The 27,464-nt window shown below is 45.8% G+C and overlaps 1 protein-coding gene across 1 annotated transcript in view; it reads right to left on the bottom strand.

The window, feature by feature from the left end:
- The window catches only part of spock1 (SPARC (osteonectin), cwcv and kazal like domains proteoglycan 1), a 480,071-nt gene that overhangs the window by 76,623 nt on the left and 375,984 nt on the right, over positions 1-27,464 (bottom strand). Inside the window, exon 6 of the mRNA XM_067996251.1 lies at positions 12,095-12,209. Within this exon, the coding sequence (XP_067852352.1) occupies positions 12,095-12,209 (115 nt within the window). The remainder of the gene's footprint in view (positions 1-12,094; positions 12,210-27,464) is intronic.

Here is a 27,464-nt window from a genome sequence, read left to right as displayed (position 1 = left end):
GGTAGGAAGAATAGAAAAATGGAATATTTTTTAAATGGTGAGAAACTATTAAATGTTGGTGTTCAGAGTAATAGAATGATACCCGGACTTCAAGGGTTAAGTTACGAGGAGAGATTACACAAATTGGGGTTGTATTCTCTGGAGTTTCGAAGGTTAAGGGGTGATCTGATCGAAGTTTGTAAGATATTAAGGGGAACGGATAGGGTGGATTGAGAGAAACTATTTCCGCTGGTTGGGGATTCTAGGAGTAGGGGGCACAGTCGAAAAATTAGAGCCAGACCTTTCAGGAGTGAGATTAGAAAACATTTCTACACACAAAGGGTGGTAGAAGTTTGGATCTCTCTTCCGCAAACGGCAATTGATACTAGCTCAATTGCTAAATTTAAATCTGAGATAGATAGCTTTTTGGCAACCAAAGGTATTAAGGGATATGGGCCAAAGGCAGGTATATGGAGTTAGATCACAGATCAGCCATGATCTTATCAAATGGCGGAGCAGGCACGAGGGGTTGAATGATCTCCGCCTGTTCCTATGTTCCTATGTTCCTAGAGGGATTTGGGTGTCCTTGTACATGAATCACAGAAAGTTAATGTACAGGTATAGCAAGCAATAAGAAAGACAAATGGTATGTTGGCCTTTATTGCGAGGTGGTTGGAGTACAAGAGTAAGGAAGTCTTGCTGCAATTGTACAGGAATTTGGTGAGATCACACCTGGAGTACTGTGTACAGTTTTGGTCTCCTTACGTAAGGAAGGATATACTTGCCTTAGAGGCAACACAGGTTCACTAGACTGATTCCTCAGATGAGAGGGTTGCCCTACGAGGAAAGATTGAGTAGAATGGGCCTATACCCTCTGGAGTTTAGAAGAATGAGAGGTGATCTCATTGAAATATATAAGATTATGAGAGGGTCTGACAGGGTAGATGCTGAGAGGCTGGTTCCCCTGGCTGGAGAGTCTAAAGCTAGGGGGCATAGTCTCAGGATAAAGGGACAGCCATTTGGGACTAAGATGAAGGAAAATTTCCTCACTCAGAGGGCTGTGAATCTTTGGAATTCTCTATCCCAGAGGGATAGTCAGTCGTTGAGTATTTTCAAGGCTGAGATCCATAGATTTTTGGACTCTAGGGGAATCAAGGGATATGGGGATCAGGCAGGAAAGTGGAGATTAGGTCGAAGATCAGCCATGATCTTATTGAATGGCAGAACGGGCTTGAGGGGCTGTATGGCCTTCTCCTGCTCCTATTTCTTATGTTCTTATGATCTTAAAAGGCTACTACTGTAAATACTGCTCCAGATTCAACTGAGATGGATAAAAATACATATAAAATATGTCTTGTTAAGTAAAGCACATTAAGGAAAAGAACAATAACTTATGAATGTAAATAAAGCATAAAATGCAAAATAAAATAGCGCTTTGGTCCAAGTTCATCACTACATGGCTTTCTACCACATCTTCATTGTGTATTCTCCAGAAATGCTCAATATTAAATGATCTGTTACTGGTGAAACACAAACCCTATAGAGTCTTGTTTGAAGTAGCAGTGGCCCAGGCAATTTAGTGTATCTGATAGCTGTGGGATACACTATGATACATATGATTAAAGTCCTGCTGTGCAGCACGAGTCATCTTTTAGCATTTGAACCCATTACAAAAACAGAGCTCAAGGTCAAAGATAAATACTAATTATTCCCTCACCCATTGAGTAAGGACAGTAGTGGCTGGGAGACAAAGCAAATTACAGAATAGAATCATAGTCATAGCATGGTTACAGCACAGGAAGTGGCCATTCGGCCTATCAAGCCGGTGCCGGCTCTTTCTAAGAGCAATCCAGTTAGTCCATAGAATCATAGAATGGTTCAACACTGAGCAATTACGGGAATAATTTTAATATTTATGAATTCAGGTAACTTCTAGAATGTTTGAACTGGATTGTCTGTTACAAAAATATAAGCGTTTAGTTGAAAACAAATTTACCAGTTTCAAGTAATAATTTACATTTAAGCTATCACTCACCCAACAGAAAGCTATGAATAACTTTCTCATGAGAGTGACCAACTATTCCACCTAAGGATGTAGCTGTTCCCACTTCTCAGAAAACTTGAGATGATTCATCTATTCCCAGAGGTGACAAACAAATCACCTCCCAGGACATTGTTTGTGCTCCTGATTCTGAAGTGAACTCTCCAGGATGGTCTCCGAAGGAAGCTGCGAAACCTGAGTGTTGAAACCGAACCAAAAGAAGTTACCATCTACTGCTCCTGTCATTATTGTCAAACCTACTCGGAGATATCCTCAAAGGTCAGAGAAAACTCCAAATTGTTTGGACTTGTAGATAGTTATGAACGAAGTGGTTTTTATTATGCCATCTTTCCTGCGACTCGCTGGGAGAATGCTATGGTTTAGTGTTTTATCACTATTATATGACATCGTTGCTGTTAACACGGCTCATTCTTGGAGATGGTTGTCATCACCTGGAAATTCTGAGGGGGGAAAGTGATATCTATGGTACTTGCATATTGTAAATGGAACACCAGAGAGCCCCGATGGGAGTAAGCATCCTGTAGCAATTACATTCTAGGGTCTCTTCATGTTATTGACTTTTATATCTTTGGGGAGAAGGTTTAGAGTGTGAAATGAAAGCAGCCATTATATTGGCACACCAACCTGTGCGTTTATTCAGACATAACAATGAGCAACACTTTTAGTTAAATATGCTTCCTACATCTGGTTTTTAAAAGAGCTTTTCAAGACAATATGTATTGTGCAAGCGCCTAAGGTACTGTTAATGACATTACATTTATCTCTACATTTCCACTATGTAGTGATCTTACAATCTTTTATTAAAAAAAGTTTTTTTTACATCCATAGCCTATAGCATTTTGCAAGGTCAGCGAGGCTGCATCCCCTAACAGTGTGTCAAGATGAGTTTAGTATGAACTATTGTATCTGTTCAAATAAATATGCAGACCTCTAATCTGAAAACAACATAGTGCTTTCTCAGCAGTACTGGGGAAACTACATCAGAAATAACAGAGAACATCTTATGAAACAGTTTACAATGCTATGGAGAGAAAATGTCTTCTATACTCTTTCAGCTTTGGGTGACTCTACAGACTCAATTCAGACTTCAAAAGCCGCAACAATTGATGTAATTTGCCTGGTTCTATTCTGCACCAAAAAGTTGTAGGGCAGGGGTTAAAACCCCTTGAACATTGTGATTAAAATCCCTTTGAATATTGTGAATTCAAAGGGCTCAATTTTGAAACGGTGGTGGGTTGGCAGCGGGGTCGGGGGGGGGTGGTGAAGGTGCGCGTAGCAAACCCGAACAAACAAAACTGACGATTCCGATGTGATCGCATTGTAATTGATGGTGATTAACGTGCTCTCTGGGTTTCGTGCACGGCCACCAGCCTGATTCTCAGGCTGGCTGCCTTCAGGAGTTGCATCGCGAGGGTGGGGGGTGAGAAAATGGAGAAAGCGAGACATCGTCTGGAGCTGGAACGGAAGATCGGGGGCAGGTGAGAGTGGAAGATCGGGGTGGGGGGCGAGAGTGGAAGATCGGGGGGGGAGGGGCCGAGAGTGGAAGATCGGGGGGGGGTCGAGAGTGGAAGATCGGGGGGGGGCCCCGAGAGTGGAAGATCGGTGGGGGGGGGGGGGTCGAGAGTGGAAGATCGGGGGGGGGCCCCGAGAGTGGAAGATTGGTGGGGGGGGGAGGCGAGAGTGGAAGATCGGGGGTGGGGGGGCGAGAGTGGATGATCGGGGGGGGTGGGGGGGCGAGAGTGGATGATCGGGGGGGGGGGGGGGGCCGAGAGTGGAAGATCGTGGGGGGGGGGTGCTGAGAGTGGATGATCGCGGGGGGGGGGGGGGCCGAGAGTGGAAGATCGGGTGGGGGGCCAAGGGGCCGAGAGTGGAAGATCGGGTGGGGGGCCGGGGGGCCGAGAGTGGAAGATCGGGGGGGGGGGGGACCCGAGAGTGGAAGATCGAGGGGGGGGGGGCGAGAGTGGAAGATCGGGGAGGGGGGGTCCCCGAGAGTGGAAGATCGGTAGGGGGAGGCGAGAGTGGAAGATCGGGGGGGGGGACCCGAGAGTGGAAGATCGAGGGGGGGGGCCGAGAGTGGAAGATCGGGGAGGGGGGGTCCCCGAGAGTGGAAGATCGGTAGGGGGAGGCGAGAGTGGAAGATCGGGGGGGGGGGGCCCGAGAGTGGATGATCGGGGGGGGGGGGGCGAGAGTGGATGATCGGGGGGGGGGGCGAGAGTGGATGATCGGGGGGGGGAGGGGGGCCGAGAGTGGATGATCGGGGGGGGGGAGCCGAGAGTGGAAGATCGGGGGGGGGGGGGGGCGAGAGTGGAAGATCGGGGGGGGAGGGAGCCGAGAGTGGATGATCGGGGGGGGGAGCCGAGAGTGGAAGATCGGGGGGGGGGGGGGGAGCCGAGAGTGGATGATCGGGGGGGGGGGAGCCGAGAGTGGAAGATCGGGGGGGGGGGGGGGAGCCGAGAGTGGATGATCGGGGGGGGGGGGGGGCGAGAGTGGATGATCGGGCGGGGGGGGGGCCCAGAGAGTGGAAGATCGGGGGGGGGGGCCGAGAGTGGAAGTTCGGGGGTCGGGGGCCGAGAGTGGAAGATCGGGGAGGGGGGAGGCCGAGAGTGGAAGATCCGGGGGGGGTGGCGAGAGTGGAAGATCGGGGGGGGGCCCCGAGAGTGGAAGATCGGTGGGAGGGGGAGGCGAGAGTGGAAGATCGGGGGGGGGGGGGGGCGAGAGTGGATGATCGGGGGGGGGCCGAGAGTGGAAGATCGTGGGGGGGGTGTGCCGAGAGTGGATGATCGCGGGGGGGGGGGGGGCCGAGAGTGGAAGATCGGGTGGGGGGCCAAGGGGCCGAGAGTGGAAGATCGGGTGGGGGGCCGGGGGGCCGAGAGTGGAAGATCGGGTGGGGGGCCGAGGGGCCGAGAGTGGAAGATCGGGGGGGGGAGACCCGAGAGTGGAAGACCGAGGGGGGGGGCCGAGAGTGGCAGATCGGGGAGGGGGGGTCCCCGAGAGTGGAAGATCGGTAGGGGGAGGCGAGAGTGAAAGATCGGTGGGGGGGGGAGGCGAGAGTGGAAGATCGGGGGGGGGGGCCCGAGAGTGTATGATCGGGGGGGGGGGGGCGGGCGAGGGTGGATGATCGGGGGGGGGGGCCGAGAGTGGAAGATCGGGGGGGGGTTGGGGGGCGAGAGTGGATGATCGGGGGGGGGGGGGGGAGAGTGGATGATCGGGGGGGGGCCCCGAGAGTGGAAGATCGGTGGGGGGGGGAGGCGAGAGTGGAAGATCGGGGGGGGGGGGCGAGAGTGGATGATCGGGGGGGGGCCGAGAGTGGAAGATCAGGGGGCGGGGGCCGAGAGTGGAAGATCGGGGAGGGGGTTGGCCGAGAGTGGAGGATCCGGGAGGGGGGGGCGAGAGTCGAAGATCCGGGAGGGGGGGGGAGTGGCCGAGAGTGGAAGATCGGGGGGGGGGGGCGAGAGTCGAAGATCCGGGAGGGGGGGGGAGTGGCCGAGAGTGGAAGATCGGGGGGGGGGGGGCGAGAGTGGAAGATCGGGGTGGGGGGGGGGCGAGAGTGGATGATCGGGGTGGGGGGGGCGAGAGTCGAAGATCCGGGAGGGGGGGGGAGTGGCCGAGAGTGGAAGATCGGGGGGGGGGGCGAGAGTGGAAGATCGGGGTGGGGGGGGGGCGAGAGTGGATGATCGGGGTGGGGGGGGTGCGAGAGTGGATGATCAGGCGGGGGGGGGGGCCCAGAGAGTGGAAGATCGGGGGGGGGGGGGCCGAGAGTGGAAGATCGAGGGGGGGGGGGGCCTGAGGGTGGAATATCGGGTGGGGGCGAGAGTGGAAGATCGGGGGGGGGGGCGAGAGTGGAAGATCGGGGGGGGGGTGGCCGAGAGTGGAAGATCGGGGGGGGGGGTGAGAGTGGAAGATCAGGGGTGCGGGGGCCGAGAGTGGAAGATCGGGTGGGGCGGCCGAGAGTGGAAGATCAGGGGGCGGGGGCCGAGAGTGGAAGATCGGGGAGGGGGGTGGCCGAGAGTGGAAGATCCAGGAGGGGGGGGGGCGAGAGTGGAAGATCCGGGGGTGGGGGGGAGAGAGTGGAAGATCGGAGGGGGGGGGTGGCCGAGAGTGGAAGATCGGGTGGGGGCGAGAGTGGAAGATCGGGTGGGGGCGAGAGTGGAAGATCGGGGGAACATTGGGGGTGGGTGAAGAGGGGGAGATCGGAGAGGGAGACATCGGACATCGGAGCAGGGTGGAAAGGTAAGTTGATTTTGTGTTTTAACTTCGTGCAATGATTTTTTAATGTAATTTATTTCATTTCTTTTTCCCTGATCCGGCCCTGGTTTCACCAGGCGTGAATCTGAAGCCATGGGAAAGCTGCCCAGGTAAGTTAAAAATCGTTCCAACTACCTAATATGTCACAAGTAAAGTGCCTTAAGTACCTCAATGAGGTACATTTGGCTCTTTAACTATCATCCCACCAGCGAGACTTCTGGATTCAGGATGCCCGTGGGGAACTCGGAAATTGGCGGGTTGGAGCCAGGCTTCGAAACTGAACAGGATTTCCCCGATTTTCGGAGCCCTCCTGCCCCCAATGTACCTGCAATTTCCCGGGAAAATCGAGCCCAAAGTATCTGGACATTACATTTTTGAGCATGTGAATTTAACTTGCTCATTTGGACATCAGTTTAAACTGCAACTGTGCAGAAAGATTCAACAAGCTTCGGTTTTTAATAACAACTGTTAGAACGAAAGACAGAAGCCTTAAGAACCTTCGAGCAGCTTCGAGAAGGTTCAAACAGGTCTCTGGTTCTCAAAACAAATTCAGTTCTCACAACAAATATAGATTCTCATAACAAATTTGTTTCTCAAATCAATTCATTTGGAAACACAGTGCTGAGATAACAAGAAATCCTGGGACAGATCATTCCACCTGGATTCACACGGATAAGAAGATACAGCTGGTGAAGAGGCTATAGTTGGGTTTATACGGTTTTGAGTGGTCCAGCCAACCGTCCATCATTATGTAACGGTGGGTGAGTGGTCCAAAATGGGACCTCTCTTAACTTTCTTCACACCCTAACTGCTAAAAATCATATAAAGATTGGACATTTTAGCCACTTCTTTACTGCAATCGGGAGGAACAACAGTCGGAGGAGCTGCAGTCACGGGGAGCTAAAGGAAGCTCACCTAGAGGAAGGACGGCCAACAACAAGAAGACAAAGAACCTCAAGATACAACAAGCTGATCACTTCTGAACTGCCTTGATGCTGAAATCCTTACAGTTGTATGAATTGCTCGTTTTGCTTCATGCTTGTATGAACTTTTAAATCATTAACGAAACTACTGCGGAAGGGTGACTTTCTTTGATTGCTACTGTCCACCTCCAAGAACCACTGGGAAAGCAGCTAATTCCCTACAACGTATATTTGCTATTTTTGAAGCTTTCGTTGGGACTTTTCATTTTAATATATTTTGAAGTTGATTGGCCATGGGAAGGTCGCAGAGGACCTGAAGATAACCAACGTGACTCCGATCCTTAAAAAAAAGGTCAGAAGCAGAATCCTGGAAATTGTCAGTATCTTAGCTTGACATCTGCAATGGGGGAAAATAGTGGAATATATTACAAAAAAAGCTACAAAAGCATGCCTAGTTCATGTACAGGCAATGAATCTGAGGTAACATGGGTTTATGAAAGGCCGATCATTTGTAACAAGTTATTGGAATTCTTTGAGGATGTGATAGAGTTGGTTGAGTAGTGTGGATACCTTACCTTTCAGAAAGTATTCAATATCCTCACAGGATGCTTATAGGTAAAGTGAAATCCAAAATTAAGTTGTCAATAGTATTAAAATTTGGCTTGATAAAAACAGAAGCTGGAGAGGAGGGAAGGTGAAGGAGTGGGGAGGAGAGGGGGAGAGGAAGAAAGAGCTAAATAAAGAGAACTCAGACCAGCAGGAGTAGGGGGGTTGAGGCATGAAACAGTCAGGCATCACGGTGCAGAAACACAGCCATGGAGGGGTGCTGTGGGTGGGAAATACAGTTTGGGGGGTTACTGTATGAAGGGAATTGAAATCTTGCTTGGTGGGGGCGGGGGGAGAAATGGGGAGTTTAAATCTTGCCCAGTGGTGGGGGCATATACTTCTTCAAAGTTAGGGGGGCAGTTAATGAACAGTTGGCATAATTTTTATCTGAAAAGGCTGCTTGGGATTCCTTTGTGTTCAGATAGGGCTGTCATGTAATTTTAGGTGGCCCCATTGTTATCAATTTGTCAAAATAGAAATACTTATTACTATCCCTACCTCACTTTCACCGAAACTATGAAATATTTCTTCATTTTCAGTAGTAAAGAAAATATATTGCAATTTTAGTCCACTTTTGTTTCATAATGTCACCGCAGTGCTCAAAGAGTTAACTCATCCCTCTGATCTGAATTCAGGTTTTCATCTGCAACAACGTTCTGCCCTATTAATTTCAACATACGCCCTTATGTTCAAATGAAGCCACATGCTATGAAGTTCAAAAACATTTTTTTGTATGCGCTTTAGGCAAACATATGTTACACCTTGGCATTAGTTCTTTCTTAGAAATATTCAGAGATCGGTCTTATTTGACTCTGAGATGAGCTTCTGATCACATATCTGCTCCATCACCAAGACCGCCTACTTCCACCTCCATAGCATTGCCTGTCTCTGCCCCTGCCTCAGCTAATCTGCTGCTGAAACCCTCATCCATGCCTTTGTTACCTCTAGACTTGACTATTCCAATGCTCTCCTGTCCGGCCTCCCATCTTCCACCCTCCACAAGCTTGAGCTCATCCAAAACTCTGCTGCCTGTATCCTAACTCGCACCAAGTCCCATACACCAATCAACCCTATACTGACTGACCTACATTGGCTCCCAGTCCAGCAATGTCTAAATTTCTAAATTCTCATCCTTGTTTTCAAATCCCTTCTTGGCCTCACCCCTCCCTATCTCTGTAACCCCCTCCAGTCCTACAACCCTCCGAGATTCCTGCATTCCTCCAATTCTGGCCTGTTGCGCATCCCCGATTTTAATCATTCCACCATTGATGGCCGTGTCTTCAGCTGCCTAGGCCCTAAGCTCTGGAATTCCCTCCCTAAACCTCTCCGCCTTTCTACCTCTTTACGTGGTTCAGTGTCAAATTTTGTTTGATAATACTCCTGTGAAGCACCTTGGGACCTTTAATTACATTAAAGGCGCTGTATAAATGCAAGTTGTTGTTGGTAAGATAGAATGGATAGTGTCGAAGTCATGGCTTCAAAGATCAATTATGAAATCAGTTTCCTCCATTTATATAGTTACTGTTTTAAACTTTAGTGTCAGGTTGACTCAATGGTAGCACTCTTGCCTCTGAATAAGATGGCTGTGGGTTCAAGCCCCACACCAGGACTTGAACATAAAATCTAGACTGACACCTTGGTGCAGTACTGATGGAGATGGATTGCTGCATTGTCAGAGATGCCGTCTTTTGGATGAGGCCCCATCCACCTGTTCAGGTGGACGTAATTGATCCTATGGGACAATTCGAAGAACAGCAGGGGAAGTTTCCAAGTTGGCTAAATTTCTCCAAAGAAAATTACACCAAAGGTGTGCTTTGTTTAATTAAAATGCAACTTTTGTCAGGACAATTCAATTGGTACAAGCTCTATCATCGTATTAGCAATCACTTATAATTATAAAGGTAGTGTTAGCTGTGGCTCAATCTTCCGTCTGAGTCAGAAGATTGTGGGTTCAAGTCCCACTCCAGAGACTTGAGCACAAAATCTAAGCTGACACTCCAGTGCAGTACTGAGGGAGTGCTGCACTGTCTGAGGTGCCATCTATTGGATGAGACATTAAACTAAAGCACTGTCTGCTCTCTCAGGTAGATGTAAAAGATCCCAGGGCACTATTTTGAAGAAGAACAGGGGATTTCTCCTTGGTGTCCTGGCCAACATTGATTCCTCAACCAACATCAGTAAAATAGATTATTTGGTCATTATCACATTGGTGTTTGTGCTGCCGCATTTCCTACATTACAACAGTGATCACACTTCAAAAGTACTTCATTGGCTGTAAAGCACTTCATTGGCTCTAAACCTGAGTGTTTTTCAAAAACATTTTAACAGACAACAATGCCCCTTTAAATCACAAGTGCTCATTATATGGACTGTTCTCAACTTGTGAGCTGGCTTCTCCCCCCATGCCCCTTTCACCTGTAGTTTCTCTCCTGTGACGAATTTCTAAGTCCCTCTTTCACTTGCAAACTTCCCAGATTGCTGATAGTGTCTCTTTAATATAAGTCATTCATCTTCTTTAGAGCCAGTTTTTGTTTTAATTTGATTTCAAGCCCCATCCTGGCAGACTGATAGGTCTATTAGTCAGCCTTCCAACCCAATATAGAGCATCGTGATGCATTCCCATAGTAATAGTTCTGCTTTTTCTGTTCTTATAGCAAGACAATCAAGAACTCTATCTCAGCCTGTCTTGTGATGCAAAACTGGTCCATTCTCACTGTAACGAATGTATCCATTTCAGAGTGTAGGAAGAGCACAGCAGACAACAAGGTCTTTTAAAGTTCAAACTATCAGTGACTGTGACACTGACATAGGCACTGACCTAAAGGCATACACTTCTTCCTTAATTGTGTTTTAGCCCTCTCCAAAGTAATGAGATGTAAAATATCCTGCACTGAATGGAGCTGAAAAATCAATACGAGGTTAGCACATTGATAAACAGCACTAATGCTATTCAGCATCCGTGCACTAGTAATAAAATGTAGTCTTGTACATACTGAACTCCATCCAAATCAACTATATTAATCTGGTTGTTTACACAGCTTATTGGAAATTCAGGTCTCTTTAGAATATACTCTTTGGGATTACTCTAGGTTATAAAATGTTGGGAACTGAATGAAGATCTTGCTTAGAGATTTTTTTTTAACATTGTCAGTTTGAATCCCAGTATTGTGCCTTTCAGCCTGTCATCCTCTTGTTCAGGGAGTAACAAAACTTGCTTTTTAACCTGCTGACTTTTGCCAGAAGGACTATACTCAGATATTGGTGCACAGAAGTGGAAGCAATTCATCTTGGATACAGCCAAATGTGAATGGGCCATTACTTTTCAAAAGGCATGGTGTGCCTACCTGGTTAAGAGTAGGGTTTTTCAGTAGATCACATGATGCATTTCTATTCCTAACCTTCATTTTTTTTTGGTAAACCCACATAACCCAGTGTATTAAAAGACAATTCACAGTTTTTACAGCATGCTCGTCTTTCCTTGCTTACAACATCTGGAAAGGTTTTTTTTCCAATATAAAATTAGAAATTTACAAAACTACAAATCAACTCAAAACTTGCAATATTGCTATTGCTTTGACTTTGGTTTAGTGAAGTTCTCAAAGGATTAATGTCATAGCCTTTTTAATATCACATGACTTTTATATTAGGTAGTTAGTAAGAAGGCCCCTGTGTATTTTTAGCTAGTTGCAGAATTAATGTTAGAAATTTGCAACTTTTTCACATAGATAATCAGAAGAAACCTTTTCAGGCAAAGAGTTACTGGAATGTGGAATGCTTCACCACAAGTGGTCATTGATGTGTCAACTACAGTATTCAAAAGTATACAGGATAACTACTTAAAGAATAGAAAAAAGTATGAAGAAAAAGCAGGAAAATGGGACTGTTCAGCACAGACAAGAAGGGCCAAATAGCCTCCTAACATTTCTATGTTTCTATGAAAGTTGCATATGGGTACTCAAAGATAAGTTCATTCTCCTTTGTTCACCTTGTTTTCTGTTTACTATGCTTTATGAGGTCGCACTGGACCTACACAGTTCTAATCGAAATTTGCTTCATATCCCTAGAGTTAACCTCAACCTACTTTAATTTCATAACTTTAAAAGCAATCTTTCTATTTTAAATTCACCTTCAAGCATCCAATCTTAAATAATCCCTTAGATACTTTAGAAATCAATTTGAGTCACATAATTGACACACAAAGGTGTTATTGAATAGAAAAGTCAATTGCAGTTTGAACAGTTAAATATATTGGATTACCTCAGTCTCCTTTGTGACTTACCTGTCTTTTCATTTTTCAGTTTCACACTTTCTTGTCCTGGAAGGCAAGGACAAGGTCCTTTGCATCTCATGGTGATCGTCTTACGTGAAGAACAAGCTTGGTAATCCAGTTTACACTGTAATCAAAAAAAGCAAAGGGAATGTTATACCACATGACCACTTCTCGCTTCCTCTGAACCAACACCACATGTAATGGTGGTCTAGAAATTTGAGCATGCCCATTAACAAGTGCGCAGGAGACGCAGGGATCAATCCCTGCGCCTGAATGGATAGGCCCGTGCCACACGTAATATTGGGCCACGGGCCTCATCATCATTGAGCCAACGTGCTGTGGACACCTAATAGGCACCCCCAGGCAGCTCACTGGAAAAAAGGCCTTGAAGATCGGGCCATTGTGATGTTAGCAGTGGCCCTCAGTTAAGCCCTTAGAGGGGACAACGAGTAAGGGGGGCAATCGGGAGGGAGGGCAGCTGTGGCCGGGAGGGAGGGTAGTGATGATCGGGAAGAGAGTAGTGGTGATTGGGAAGCAGTCGGTGACAATCGGGGAGGGTAGCAGCTAGGATCAAGAAGGTAGCGACAGTGATTGGGGAGGACAGTGGTGGCGATCAAGGCAGGTGGCAGCGGTGATTGGGAAGGTCGAGGTCGTGATCTGGGGTGGGGGGAGAGAGGTAGCCAGCAGCGGCCCGTGTGGTTTGAATGTGGAGACAGAAGGAGCACTCCTGCTTCTCCCAGCTCCACGTTCAGGTAAGTATATTTTAAACATTTACCTTGTTGGTTGCGGCCTGCAGCTATCCTTTTAAGGACGGCCTGTTAGGCAGCATGTAAACATGGTTTACCTGAACGCAGTCGGCCCGATGCTGGCTGTGTTCAGGCCAACCCAATATTGCAGAGGGTCCTCGAACAGATGTTAGGTCTCTTATTTGAATATGCAAAGGGCCTAATACATGTTTCAGGTGTGGACCCTGGATGCCTATACCAATATGGCGGTTGGCGTACTTCTGGTTTGTAATGAGTGTGCGCTTCCTTGGAGGTTTTGGTGCCGGTTTACTGCCTGAAAAATAGGCATGGCGCCACGCAAGTTCTGGGCCAATGACTTATTTATAGCATAGGCAGAAGATTTTTTACTGCTCGATATCTCTTACAAATACACACAAGCTGAACAGTTCAACTTTGTCTCTCTTAAGAAATGTATTTAAACTGTAACTCTAGTATTGCTGCAAAGTGGTTTCCACTTCTCATCAGTGCTAAGGTCAACCTGACACCACAGCAAGCTGGAGGAGGCAGTCTCGCACAACTTGGGTTTGACACAACGCAGGGATTTTCCCGAGAATTGATTGAAATATTTAGAGAATGCAGACACTCCTATCTGCCCTCTCCTAAACATTTCATTTGGAATTTCGGCAGGGTTCTGCTGCTCGTACGCCATAACTTTGGTGGGACAATCTATGTAACCCCAGAAGCTACTTAATAGTACACAATGATCCCCAGTGCTTGGCTGCCTGCCACGATACTTGTGGAAAGGGAAGGCCATTCTGCCCATCTTAAGTCATCCATCCAGAGCGACCGTAAACTCTCCCATTGTTGCATCTACTTGTTTCTTAAATAATTCTAGGGTTTTCTGCTCCACCGCTCTGCTCAGAAGTCCATTCAAAGTGTTATCACTCTCTGCATGAAAAGGAACTTCCTGACATTAGTCCTAAAAATTACCTTTTACTTGGTTAAAGTGGTGTCTCCTTGTCCTACTTCCACATTTTATAGTAGTATTCTGGATAATCTTTTCCATACCATTTACTATCTATTGACCTCAATAAAATCACCTCTCCAGGCTGAAAAGTTCAAGTCTCTCCAGTCTTTTGTCGTAACTCACTCATCTGAGACTAGAGATCAGCCTCGAGGCACTTCTCTAAATTATCTATTGTAAACAATTTTACAACACCAAGTTATAGTCCAGCAATTTTATTTTAAATTCACAAGCTTTCGGAGGCTTCCCCCTTCGTCAGGTGAACGATCGTTCACCTGACGAAGGGGGAAGCCTCCGAAAGCTTGTGAATTTAAAATAAAATTGCTGGACTATAACTTGGTGTTGTAAAATTGTTTACAATTGTCAACCCCAGTCCATCACCGGCATCTCCACATCTAAATTATCTACACAGTACTCAAGGTGTGGTTTGATGAGCAGACTGTACAATTTGATCACTATTTCCTCTGACTTGTGTCCTACTGTTTTGGCTGTGTAGTTTAACATCCCACTGGCTTTATTGACTGCTGCTCTGCATTGGTTAGATGTGCTGCACATTGAGTCAACTAAGACTCCAAGGTTTTTTTCAACTTCATTCTTTCAACACCATTCATGGAGTATGTATGGCACACATTTGTTCTTCCTATGTGCAATATTTTACATTTACAGAGTAAATTATAACAGAAATTAAGGGGTTATTCGATAGAAACAGATTGATGGGTCTAGAACAGGAGGACACATTAAATGCAAGAGAATGAAAACAGATAGGGGAAACTTATATTGAGGCAGAGACCAGGTCAACCTGTAAAAATAGATTAGATAGCTGGTTGAAGGAAAGGGAAATAGAAGGATATGAGAATAGACCAGGGGCATCGGATCAGGACTACTGCTCATGTGGAAGTTTAAAACCAAAATGGACTGATTGAGCTGAATGGCTTGTTTCCATGTTTTAATTTCTATGTAATTCTATGTAATCCTACCTTTTTTCGATAGCGATCGAATTGCTCCCTGCTCTTTTGATTACTTAAGTTGAGATCGGGGGTAATTTTCACTTTGGGCACTGGTGGTTGTGGATTAGCCGCCCCACCCGTTACACGCCGTCTACAATTTTCCTTTCTGTTGACTTTAATGGAAAGGAGAATCAGGCAGGGTGTATAACGGGTGGCCGATCCACAACCAGCAATTTTCTGCTTGCACTCAAGGTGAAAATTACCCCCCCATATCTCTCATGTACAGTACTCTTCCTTGGCCAGCAAAAAACACTTCAATTTATCTACAACCGTCTACATTTAAACCACAGTATCCACCTACACAAAAAACTTTTCAGTAGTCAAGGTACAGTGATGCTTCCCTTAAGTATTCACCTTTCTATCCAATACCTTGAAATTCACCCTTTTTTTGCAGAAACATCCTCCAGTTCTGTCTTTGGGTTCCAGTTAGGAGTTACAATTATGCTCATCTTTGCAAAGCCATTCCAGTCAGAAATGTTCTGCACTTTCTTGTTTTTAGTGATTTTCATATCATAAAATGATGTATTTTTTGCATCACAATAATAAATGTGTTGCTGCTCAGTGTCTGTTTATTTCTGACTGCTCATTACGTAAGAACATAAGAAATAGGAGCAGGAGTAGGCCATACAGCCCCTTGAGCATGCTCCGCCATTCAACAAGATCATGGCTGATCTTCTATCTCAACTCCATTTTCCCGCCCAATCCCCATATCCCTTGATTCCCTTACAGTCCAAAAATCTATTGATCTCAGCCTTGAATATACTCAATGACTGAGCAATTACAGCCCTCTTGGGTAGAGAATTCCAAAGATTCACAACCATCTGATTGAAGAAATTTCTCCTCATCTCAGTCCTAAATGTCGACTGCTTATCCTGAGACTATGCCTCCTAGTTCTAGACTCTCCAGCCAAGGGTAACAGCCTCTCAGAATCTACCCTGTCAAGCCCTCTCAGAAATTTATATGTTTCAATGAGATCACCTCTCATTCTTCTAAACTCCAGAGAGTATAGGCCCATTCTAAGTACATACAGGCTCAAAACACTGCAATATCCTGTCTCTCAGAACTGTTTCTAACTAGTTATATAATTAACAAAGCATGTGTCTAACCTTTCTACAATCCAGCAAATTAACAGTACATAATGATCCTTGAGTGCCTTTCTATCTGCTAATTAAACTTGCATCTCACAATGTTATAAGAAATAAATGCATTAAAACACTTGAGTGCACTAACATATAGTACAGGCTGATATTAAAACCAGGATAGGATTTATTCCATTCATTTGCTGTTTATTGGAAAAGTTGCAACATTTTCATTCAAAGTGGAAGCTTCAGCGAGTGATGTTTGCCTATAAAATATCAGTGATTTGTTTTCATTTACATCAAATGCTTACTTTTATCTTGAAATGTCATGTACATTTGATTTTGTTGATGATAAAAACTCATTTAAATTGTACTCAAAATGCCTGTCAGACTCAGCTCACCATAGTATTAATTTTGGATAGAATGAGAAGGCTGTAAAAATGAAGTTGACAAAAGATAAACTAGAACGTCTCTGTATATATGAGAAAATGGTTATTTAATAGCATGTAAATAAACACATATATGTTGTGTTTACTATTACACTATTTTGAACTTATTAAATTTGTGGCTGCCATGTATTACACATAATTTTAATGCAGACCTAGTGTTTTGCTCTGCTTTCTTAGTTTCACGAGGCTCCCATCCTTTCATTCACTGGACTTAACAACGTGGTATGAACAGTTCGCAAGACTTTAGCAGCCTTGTGAAAATAGGAAGTCAGATATGGCTGGCAGACCTAGATTGCTTAAGGGACAGTTACATTTCACATTGATGCAAAGCAGTTTCAGGTGCACATCAATGCATAAAGTGGGCAACAGATTCCAATATGATGCCTGTTGGACCTCCTGTAAGCGGTTTGAAACATTTTATTAATGTTTTTAATACTAGGACGTAATACAACTCCTGCCACATTCTCCCAACATGAAAAATCACCGACAGAAAGAGTGGAGCTTTGTATCTACATCGGAGAACACTTGTATAGAGCTCTGTTATCATAGTACCTCACTGTTGGTCAGACTGTGATATAATTAGGGTCTGCTGATTGCACATCAGCCAGCAGATACCAGATAAATGGATAGCTGCAGTACAATTATAGCTTAACTTGTAGGGGGCTAAATTGGGCTACATAATGCCCGTTGGGTAGGCACTACGCGGACTCCTAAATTTCGAAAATGGCGTCCAGAACACGCACGCACACTTCCGGCATGACATGCGCAGGACGCCATCTTGATAAAGGTGGCTGCGCACACACACCTAATGAACGGCGGCAGTGTGTAAATTAGGGAGAATATGCAGTAGATCAGTGTGCGACACTGATTTAAAGGGATAGATGCGATTTTGGAACTTCTTGCTCCCGCCAGTCTTAACCTCGCACAGCTGACCAGGTCTTAAACAGCAGGGAGGACCGCCCCACCAGCTCTGTTTAAAAGGATCATGCAGGATTTACAGTTAGTTGCTGGATTATTGCTTCTGGCTGCTGATGCATTTGTACCTGTTTTTGGAGGTCTGCTATACTTGAATACTAGGACTAGAGGACATAGTCTAAATATTAGAGCTAGGACTTTCAGGAGTGAAGAGTGGTAGAAGTTTGGAACGTTCTTCTGCAAACGGCAGTTGATTCTAGCTCAATTGTTAATTAAAATCAGAGATTGATAAGATTTTTGTTAACCAAAGGTATTAAGTGATATGGGGCTAAGGCGGGTATATGGAGTTAGGTCACAGATCAGCCATCATCTCATTGAATGGCGGAGTAGGCCATTTAGGCTGTTTTGCAATTATAAGAGTCCTGCAAACATTGAACAGCCCAGTTGTTGCTCATTAAAAATTCCAGAGTTCCCATCATCACCATGCTGCACTATATTTCAGCACAGATTCACTTCCCAATTGACTTCCACCACTTCCTGCAGCCACAATGCACTTTCCCTTTAAGAGGAGCAGGCTGCCTTTAAGTAGTGCTCGCCACTTGCAATATCTGTGCCCCCTGCTGGTGAGCGGCCATTCAACAGTGCTGGTTGCTCACAGCAATCATCGAAATCACCAGACAGCATGAATGTGGGTGATGGGGGAATGTAGTGTGTGGAGCAGTGGATGCAGCTATTGGTGCAGTTGGTAGGATATGCCACTTGAGAGTTGACCTCACTCACCTTGACTGCCCATGTCAAAGTATTGAACTTCTTCCTGCACTGCATCCATGTTCGTGGACATGCTCCTTGCATTGACTTCGTCCCCGACTGCCTCCCACTGCCTTGGGAGCATATGCCTGGAGGGCTCTTGGCATCTCCCCCCCACTTTGGATATAGCACCTCCGTGCCCAGTTTCAGGGGTTATCCAATATAACCCCCACAATGTCTTCGAAATTCAACTTTGCACCCAGGACATTTCAACAAGAGACCAAAATTGGGAAGATGGGTGTCTTCAAAAACAATACATTACTGTAAGTAAGAAGCCAACTCCATAAGTGCAATTCATCCAAATTCCAATCCAAATGCATAACAACAGTTACTGCACTTCAAAAAATTAATTGTGTGAAATACTGAGATGTTTGGACTTGATAATGTCCACAATACGGTCAACATTTTTAAACTGAAAAATCAAGGTGAAGGGTCAAGACTAATTGTGTACAATATTATAAAGTTAAAAGAACCAGAACTGAGAGGTTATACATACCAGGAAAGGCTGAACAGGCTAGGGCTCTTTTCTCTAGAAAACAGAAGGCTGAGGGGTGACCTGATAGAGGTCTTTAAGATAATGAAAGGGATTGATAGGGTAGACATAGAGAAAATGTTTCCACTTGTGAGGAAGTACAAAACTAGAGGTCATAAATATAAGACAGTCATCAATAAATCCAATAGGGTATTCAGGAGAAACCTCTTTCCCCAAAGGGTGGTAAGAATGTGGAACGCACTACCGCAAGGAGTAGTTGAGGCGGATAGCATTGATGCATTTAAGGGGAAGCTGGATAAGCACACGAGGGAGAATGAAATAGAAGGATATGCTGATAGGGTTAGATGAAGTAGGGAGGGAGGAGGCTCGTGTGGAGCATAAACACCGGCATAGACCGAATGCCTGTTTCTGTGCTGTAGACTTGACGTAACTCAATGAACCAGTGAGGATGAGATAAATCAATAAGAAGTAATTAAGAGACACTAAACATGGGTCTTAAAAGCCTGAAAATTGTAGAAAGAATGAAAGATTAAGTGGGTACAGAGTTTCACAGTTTTGAAGTCCTGGGAAAAAATGAGTTACAGTAGAAGATGGCGTAGTGAGTTTTGATTTAAACACAGTAAGGTGTTAGAAAAACTTCCGAAGACATAAGAGTAGTATTTAAGTCTTGGATAGACTTGGGTAGCTGTGATTTAGATATGGCATGCAGGACAGTAATATAACTGCTGTGAATGATCTGTTAGGAAGAGCATGTCGAAATGTGTATTTGAAGCTTAGAAGGAACAAGAGTGGTAAGGTCGGAGGAGCGATTGTTACAGTAGTGTCAATAAAACTGAAAGACAAGAAAAGATGCAATGCAGAGAGCGAGAGAGAGACAGAGACAGAGACAGAGGGAGACAGAGAGAGAAAAAAGGGGAGAATGGAGGTTAGGGGTGAGAGACAAATTATTTGAAGTAATCAGCTTCTTCTGTGTTCTGTCCAGCAGTGTGGAAGAGGTGCTAGAAAAACCTCTCAAGATATGGGAGTAGTATTCTTGGAGAAACTCAGGCAGCTGTGACTATGGCTTACTGTAAAGTCACTGCAGTGAAATATCAATAATGCGGATCCTGGAGGAATTTGATGAGATTTCAACATCATACCACTCCGTGAGCAATTACTAATGTTTGCAAAAGGATCCAGGAACATGGCAGGTATTGCCAGCACACAATGATGCACCTGGATGGTCTTGGTGACATTTTTCCCCACACAGAGCAATGATTCTCGTTTTGCTAATGTTTTTTTCTTCATTTTTAATAAACTATAAAGCTCTCATTGGTTATTTTTCACTGTGATAAAATGTTACTTTAGAATTGATTTACACTAATCACTCTTATAATCACAATATACACGACTAACCACTATATACACAGTTAAACCCCATTACTACAAATTCATGGAGGGAACCAAAGTAGTTCTTGTCAGGTGGACTCGAATGAAGCTTCCAACAGGATCAAAGAAAAAAATCATTATCAGAAGTAATTTGTGATAAGAGTGTGTAATTACAAAATTCCACTGTATATTTAATCCTTGAATAAGAATGTACCAGAGGAAGCTCAGAGCCATTTGAATCGTACATGTACACAAGATATTTAGGAGGATAAAAGTGGCTGAAAGCCAATTTGATTTGTAACAGCTGCAAATTGCTCTCTGAGAACTTTAGTGCGGTTGCATGTACCATTAAAAGGTTGCACAGCCTACAGTTTGACAAATTGACCTGAGAGCAGATGAAGTTTGAATTCATTTTTAAATGCAATGGTTTAAGATTGTGGATAAAACTATTTACAGTACGACAAATGAACAGTGTTAAAGATAATTTTTCTTACTTAATTAGCTGTCAATCAGCTGAGCTTTGAAGGAAATCCATGTTCACAGAGCAGCAGAAAATTTTCATTAACTGTGAAATTCTATCCACTTTGCAAAGGTCAAGTCAGCTTCAATTGATCCAATTTATATTTTACTTCATTATATAAGGGCAATTTTAACCCTGCCCCATCCAGTAGGAATGGGGCAGGTGGTTAAAATCGCTGTCGAGTACTTACCACTCTGTTTCCGCTGGCTGCCATTTTACCAGTGGAGTTTCTTTTTATGTCGACCGAGATGACACAGCACAGGCTGGACTCCTCCATACTTTTAGCAATCGCACTGAAACTCCTTGGTAGGCCTTCCAATAGCTGCAATAACTACTTGCGAGAGGCAAGCAGTTTTCTTTTCATAGTTGGGTCCCTGAAGTCCTCACCTCGGTCCTGCTCAGCAGAGCTGGGAGAGGACCTCGACCTCCATTGAACTGTGCCCTGGGTTGTCCCTGCCGCCAGTACCTGCTGCTACTCACTCGTGCTGGGTGTTTCATCGGAACACAGGAGCAGGAGTAGGCCATTTAGCCCCTCGAGCCTGTTCTGCCATGCAGTGAAATCATGGCAGATCTGTGACCTAACTCCATATACCTGCCTTAGCCCCATATCCCTTAATGCCTTTGGTTAACAAAAATCTATCAATCTCAGATTTCACAATGGGCAGACCCACCTAGCTCGCTGCCTAACCCATGCGGAGTGCCAATACCTGTGCCGGTGCTCGGGAGAGATGAAACGCGTCTTGGTGCATCCTCAGGAGGATTGTCCTCCTCCGAGGTGTCTAGTTCTGCAGGGCCCAGGTGCTGAGAAGGATCAAGGTGAATGAGAAAAAGGACAAGAATTAGGATGGCACCGAGGCGCTGGACATTAGCAGCTGACAGTTTTTAGAATGCAGCTTGAAGTTGTGAAGCTTGCTGCATATTTGTTGAGGTGAATGAAGAGTTACAAGTAATATGCAACCACCAGCCTCGCCTTCCCCAGTGACCTATCAATCTCAGATTTCACCATGGGCAGACCCATGGGCCACTAATGTCCAGGCTTCCTGCTTTGTGTGGGTGAGAGCTATGATGTCAGGTACTCTTCCCCTGGTCTTACTCCTCTCTCTCGCATTATGTGCTGCCTTTTTCTGCAGAAAGAGAGGGTGAGAGTTAGTGAGTGTCTGTCTAAAAGGAAAGTGGAGACGTGTAGGGCTTCTCCATATAGTGCATGTTCTGAGAGATGGAAAAGAAGCAAGATAGAATAAAGATAGGGATGTGATGAATGGAAAACCAAGTGTGAAGAAGTGAGGAAGGAGATCTGACAGGAGTTAATGGTTGTGCAAATGGTAGAATGAGAAGAGAATGCTGTTAGTGTGTGCTGTGAAGAGAGCGAAGGAAGAGGTGTGTGTGTTTGGAATGAGAAAGAGGTGTTGCATTGTGTCCCTGTAATTGTATGCTGAAGGATGTGATGGAGGGGCGGGAATTGTTGAGACTGGTGTGGGAGGGTAAAAGGAATGTTGTCAGGTGTTATTGAAAGAGATGCAGAGATGAAGAGCTGTACTCACCTTTGCAGCTCTTGTAAAGCTATTAAAGCTCCTATATGGAAGCCGGGTCCTGGGGGTGAGGCTGGTAGCACTGATCCTGTCAGCCACCTCTGTCCAGGCCTGCTGGTTAGCCACCCTTGGGATGCTCCTGTGGGTGCTGGGAAACAGTACCTGCCTCCTTGCCCTATCTTCCTCCACCAGCACGTTCAAGGGAGGCATCCAAAAACCTGGTGGCAGCCCTGCGACTCAAAGCTGCCACGAGAATTCCATCCACACAGTTCCAAGAAAATCAGACAAAAGGGAAGGCAACCTCACTTTAAGAGGTGCATTCCCACTTTAAATAGGTTTTGGGCATCCCGTTGGAAAATATGCAGTGAAAATGGGCAGTTTGCCCGATTCCCGCCCCCGTCCGCCTGATTCCCACCCTGGTTTAAAATCAGGGCTACAGCATTTGTGTACAGAAAGAAAAAATACTCAATTGAAAAAGTGTCATGTTGCAGAATGTTTTTAATGGAGTTTTATGTAAAGGTCACCTGGCACTACAATGTGCTAGATACATATCTTACTGAAGCTATTTACTGTATGTAGGTTGCAGCAGTGTCATAAGAACATATGAATTTTTAGGATCAGGGAAAGTCCATTAGGCCCAACAATCTTGTCCCATTTTCAAAAATCAACCCTTGCCATACTTACCATCTCATCATAACCCTCAATTTCTTCTTTCTCCAGAAACAAACCTAATTTTATCTTGAATGCCTCTATACTGTCTGCTTCACCGGCTTTCCCTGGTAATTTAAGGCGGCCCCATTTTAATGCCCAGAGGGAACGGGCAGTATCACCCTGAAAATCATGGCAATCCACATACCACCCCATTCCTGTCCCATTCCATGTTGGTTGGGGACTCTGGTGCCCACCTGTTTCTGGTGAGAGCCTATTTGTAATATGCTAATTGGTGCCCAATGACGTACATAGGATCCCAACGCAATTTTGAGGTACCAATGAACACAGCATGTACCACGCATGTTCCATTCATTGGTCTCAGGTGTTGGGTGGCCTTACCAGTGGTCCTTAAAGGGTCTGTGCAGCTTGGTCCTGAGAAGGTGAATTTTTGTTTTTTTCTTTGAGATTTTTCTGAGGCCAAGAGGAATGCACACTATTCCATTTAACAAATACTTCTTTGGTTGGTTCTTTACTCCCAATTTAATTATTTTTTTCACTTATCCACCTTTAATTGCACCTGCAACCTGAATAATCTAAATTCTTCTGAATCTTGTTGTATTACTCCATATTATGCAAAAGGGTCAGATGCATTTCAGATCATACCTTCTATTTTGGTATCATCTTCAAATGTGGAAATTTTGCTTAGTGTTCCTTTGCCCATTTGATTAAGATATATATTAAAATAGCAACAGCTGCTTGACTTAACCCTGAAGCACCCTTTTGTAACTTCTTTCCAGTCTGATCGTTAATATCTTTTGAATGCCTTTTGCTTTTTCTCTAAATTGACAAATGAGCCACTCTCCTGTCTTTTAAAATAAGTGTTAAGTCACCGGCAGGAAACGACCCAATATTATTCCTATAGATTCTATAGCCCCGATTTTAACTCCCACCCCATCCGTGCTAGATGAGAACGGGATGTGCGTGGGGTTAAAATCCTAGCAACAAGCTACTCATCTGATTCATGTCATCTTCACTTTAACAGGCATGGTTTGGACAGCGAGCAAGGCCCTCACACAAGGCAGGCCAGCATTGATGTTCTTGTGCCTGAATTTTTCTATCAAGCCTTTTGTGAGACATCGTATTAAACACTTTCTGAAAACCCAGATACGCGACATATAGATCTATCCAATAGGTCAGTCTGTTTCACCATGTTCCTTGATTTCCAAAGCACAAACCAGTATATCTTGGACAACAGAAACTGGAAAAAAAATGGTGACAGTTTTTAATTTTCTGGTTCACAATAGCTAGTTTTTTAAAAACTGACTCTTTCTTCTTGGTCTGAATTTTTGAGTGCAAAGTGAAGGATCTTAGTGCTGAAAAATGGAACAGTTTCTATTTTGAGTTTCTAATGCCATCATCAAGTACTCCCAGGTCAAGCACAGGATAGTTAGACGAAGAGTAAAGCTCTCGTAACTTTGCTGCAACAATGTGCCTCAGCTCCAAACAAAGAACACATTTTTCAATTTCCTACGCCCTTTATGGCCTCTCCGAGTGAGATTACAAACTTAATGTCAAATTAATCCTGAATTAGGGGGAATTTTGTGCTGAGGGCCAATTATTAATAGAAATTGCATCGAGGCAGCCCAAGCTCATTTCATTTGGGATCCTTGCAGCCAACAAAGAGTCTTTCATCAATGTAGATTGGGCAAGAGACGAAAGGCTAGTGTCAAATGCATTGCATCACCCAGTTTGCCGAACCACCACGTTTGGCACTTTTGTTGTTTTGTGCTGCCCTCTGATTATCCCATAGGTTTGAGGAAAAATGAGGATTTTTTCCCATTTCCGTGTGTGAGCCGAAACAGTACAAAATATGGAAATCCCTACACATGATGGCACTACACTACCTTTTACACGCCTGTCCTTACAGAGAAGAATTGGGGGAGAATTTTAACACCCCAGCATGAGCAAGTTAAAATTTCAAAAAATCTGAAACCCGACCCCAACTAACCTCCAATGCGCCCATGGAGGCGGGTTGGGGAGCGGGCGACTAACCTGCTTGAGAGGCGGGTCAGTTATTTAAATATTTTAATGAGGCTGCGTGCCGCCAATTTTAACTGACTTTTACATTTAACAGCTGCGGGCCAGGTTTCCCAGGGCTCGAGAAACCCGACAGCTGAAGGGAGGTGAGAATAGCCTGGTCCAGCAGATAAGTGCCTTTCCAGCACTACTTGTGGGCCAGGAGGAGCAGGAGTGCTCCCCCACACCGGCCCTTCAAGCTTACTTGCCATGATTGGCCTCCCGCCCCGCGATAAGATACCCCCTCCGATCTTCCCCTGGACCCACGATCACCCCCCCCAACCCATGAACTCTTCAAATCTCCCACAATCTCCCCTCTGACCTGCGATCTCTTTAATCAGCCCAACCCCCTCCCCTCCACATCCCGGGATCTCTCCCTCCCACCTCTCCTCTCCTCAGCTGTGGCCTACCAGTGCAGGCCTTCCCGTCTGACAGCCAGTCAGCCTCTTAATCTGGCTGGCTACCAGCCAGGAAACGGAGAAAAAAATTCAAATGAGGTCCTACCCATTAAATTCAGCAGGACCTCCGCATTACCAGGTTTCCTAGCGGCTATGACCCCCACCTCCCCCCCACCATGTTCCTTCCTCATCTCCCCGTAAATATCTGGGCCTTGATGATTCAGGGTACGGTTGTACTGCCGCATCTGTGAAGTGGTTTCTGTAGCAACACAAAGGTGACAGTATAACTCCCGAACGAGGTCCTGACCTGACCAGAGCATGCTCAAACTAAATGGTGCGAGACTTTTAGGGCAACTACAGTATACTACTTGAGAAGTAGAAATACAAATGATATCAGATAGAAACACTTTGGCAGGATTCGGAATTTCTTCGCTTCACCTCATTCTTGATCTAAATACCAGACTGTAAAACTATGGATCTTTTCCAAAATGAGCAGTCAGCAAGTGGAATAAAAACAGAAAATGCTGGAAATACTCAGCAGGTCAGGCAGCATCTGAGGAGAAAGAAACAGAGTTAATGTTTCAGGTTGATGACCTTTCATCAGAACTGGAAGAAGTTAGAGATTTAAAAACTGTTAAATCCCCTACTTCTTCCAGTTCTGACAAAAGGTCATCGACCTGAAACATTGGGGTTGATTTTAGCACCCGCGATTGGGTGCGTTCCTGGCAGGGGGGGGCTCCGAAAATCAGGGATTCCCAGGGCGGGGCGGGATCCCGGCTCCAACTCGCCCACCTCCGAGTTTCCCACAGACGCGCTGACATGCGCGCGCAGCCCCCGCATGTGGGACTCCCGCAGGCAATTAAAGCCGGCGGGGTGCCACTTAAAGTATTTATTTAGGTATTTCAGGTCGTTTAGAGACCTGATTAACATGATATTTTAGGATGGGTGGGATTTTACAAACAACTGGGACTGTTTCCTGTACTGGGGGAAACACTCCCAGTTCAAATGGACGTGTTGCAGCCATCAGCCTGTGGCAGCTGCAAAGGTCCATTTGACAGGTGGGGGGGGAGAGACCCTCACTCATTGCAGGAGGCCACTCTGTCACTTGGGACAAAGTTTGGCCTCCACCACCCTCCTCCTAACAATCAAATTCACCAACCTGCACACTTACCCCGGTGTCCAGACACATGTACCTACCTTGTGGACCCCCTCAGATGTACATCTTCCGGATGGGGGCCGCCGTAGCTGCAGTCATGACCTCATCGGAGGGCGAACAGCATCACCAGCCTCGCCGGCCATGCCGTCCACCTCTGACACATGGAGCTCCACAACACAGTGCTGTGACACATCCACCTGCACAGCAGGAGGGAGGGCAACCGCAGAAAGAGATGCGTCACAGAGGGCACTACCCTCGCCACAGGGTCCACAGACCGAGGCTCAGCTTCCTGGACCTCTCTGAGCAGCAGTGCACACGGAGGCTCAGAGTCACTCGACATGTAGTCGTGGACATCTGCAGCCTCCTTCATGCCGAGCTGCTCCCGGCTGGCCCGAGCACCATCTTCTTACCTGTCGCTGTCAAAGTCACTACTGCCCTCAACAACTTCTCCTCCGCATCCTTCCAGGGTGCCACCGGGAACATCGCCGACGTCTCTCAGTCGTCTGCACAAAAGAGCCCTGCAAATACACCTACACCCACCCCGCACTGACACAATGGGTGGCATCAGGTGTGGGTCTTCATTGTGATCCTCAGGAAAGGGCATTATTGCACAAACCAGACAAGATTCGCAAAGACGTGACAGTAGTGGTGACAATATAATATGTAATGTGAATTGCTCAGAAATTAAATAGCAGTAAAAACCATGACAAACCCTCAAACACCCTTGTGCATCCCCTTCATGCTCACGACACGTTTGCCTTACGCTGCCTACTGCACATATGTGATGCATGCCCTGTGGCTGCAGCACAGGTAGTGGCAGGTTGAGTGAGGCTGACCGTGAAAGAGATGCATCAGAGGGTGAGTATGAGATAGAGCCATGAGATTGTATGAGGATTGGGTTGAGTGGTAGTGGCGGGATGAGTACTGGCGAGGTGAGTAAGTGCAGGTAAGATGAGGATGAGGTTTGAGTGGGTGTGAGGGGTGATGTGACAGAGTAGCGTTGGCAGTGCAGAAGGAGATGTGGGGTGGGGGCGGTGATGTGGCAGACGGAGTATAGGGGAATGAGTAAGTGTACTCACTTTGGCTGACCTACTTAGGTCATTGCAGTGCCTCCTGCACTGTATGCAGGTGGGCGATATGTTGGTGGTGCAGGTGACCTCCTCTGCCACCTCAAGCCAGGCC

This window comes from Heptranchias perlo, chromosome 14 (genome assembly GCF_035084215.1).
Source record: "Heptranchias perlo isolate sHepPer1 chromosome 14, sHepPer1.hap1, whole genome shotgun sequence".
In the NCBI taxonomy this organism is placed as follows: Eukaryota; Metazoa; Chordata; class Chondrichthyes; order Hexanchiformes; family Hexanchidae; genus Heptranchias; species Heptranchias perlo.
The sequence above is the reverse complement of the archived record's forward strand: the minus strand, read 5'-3'. Positions and strand labels throughout refer to the sequence as shown.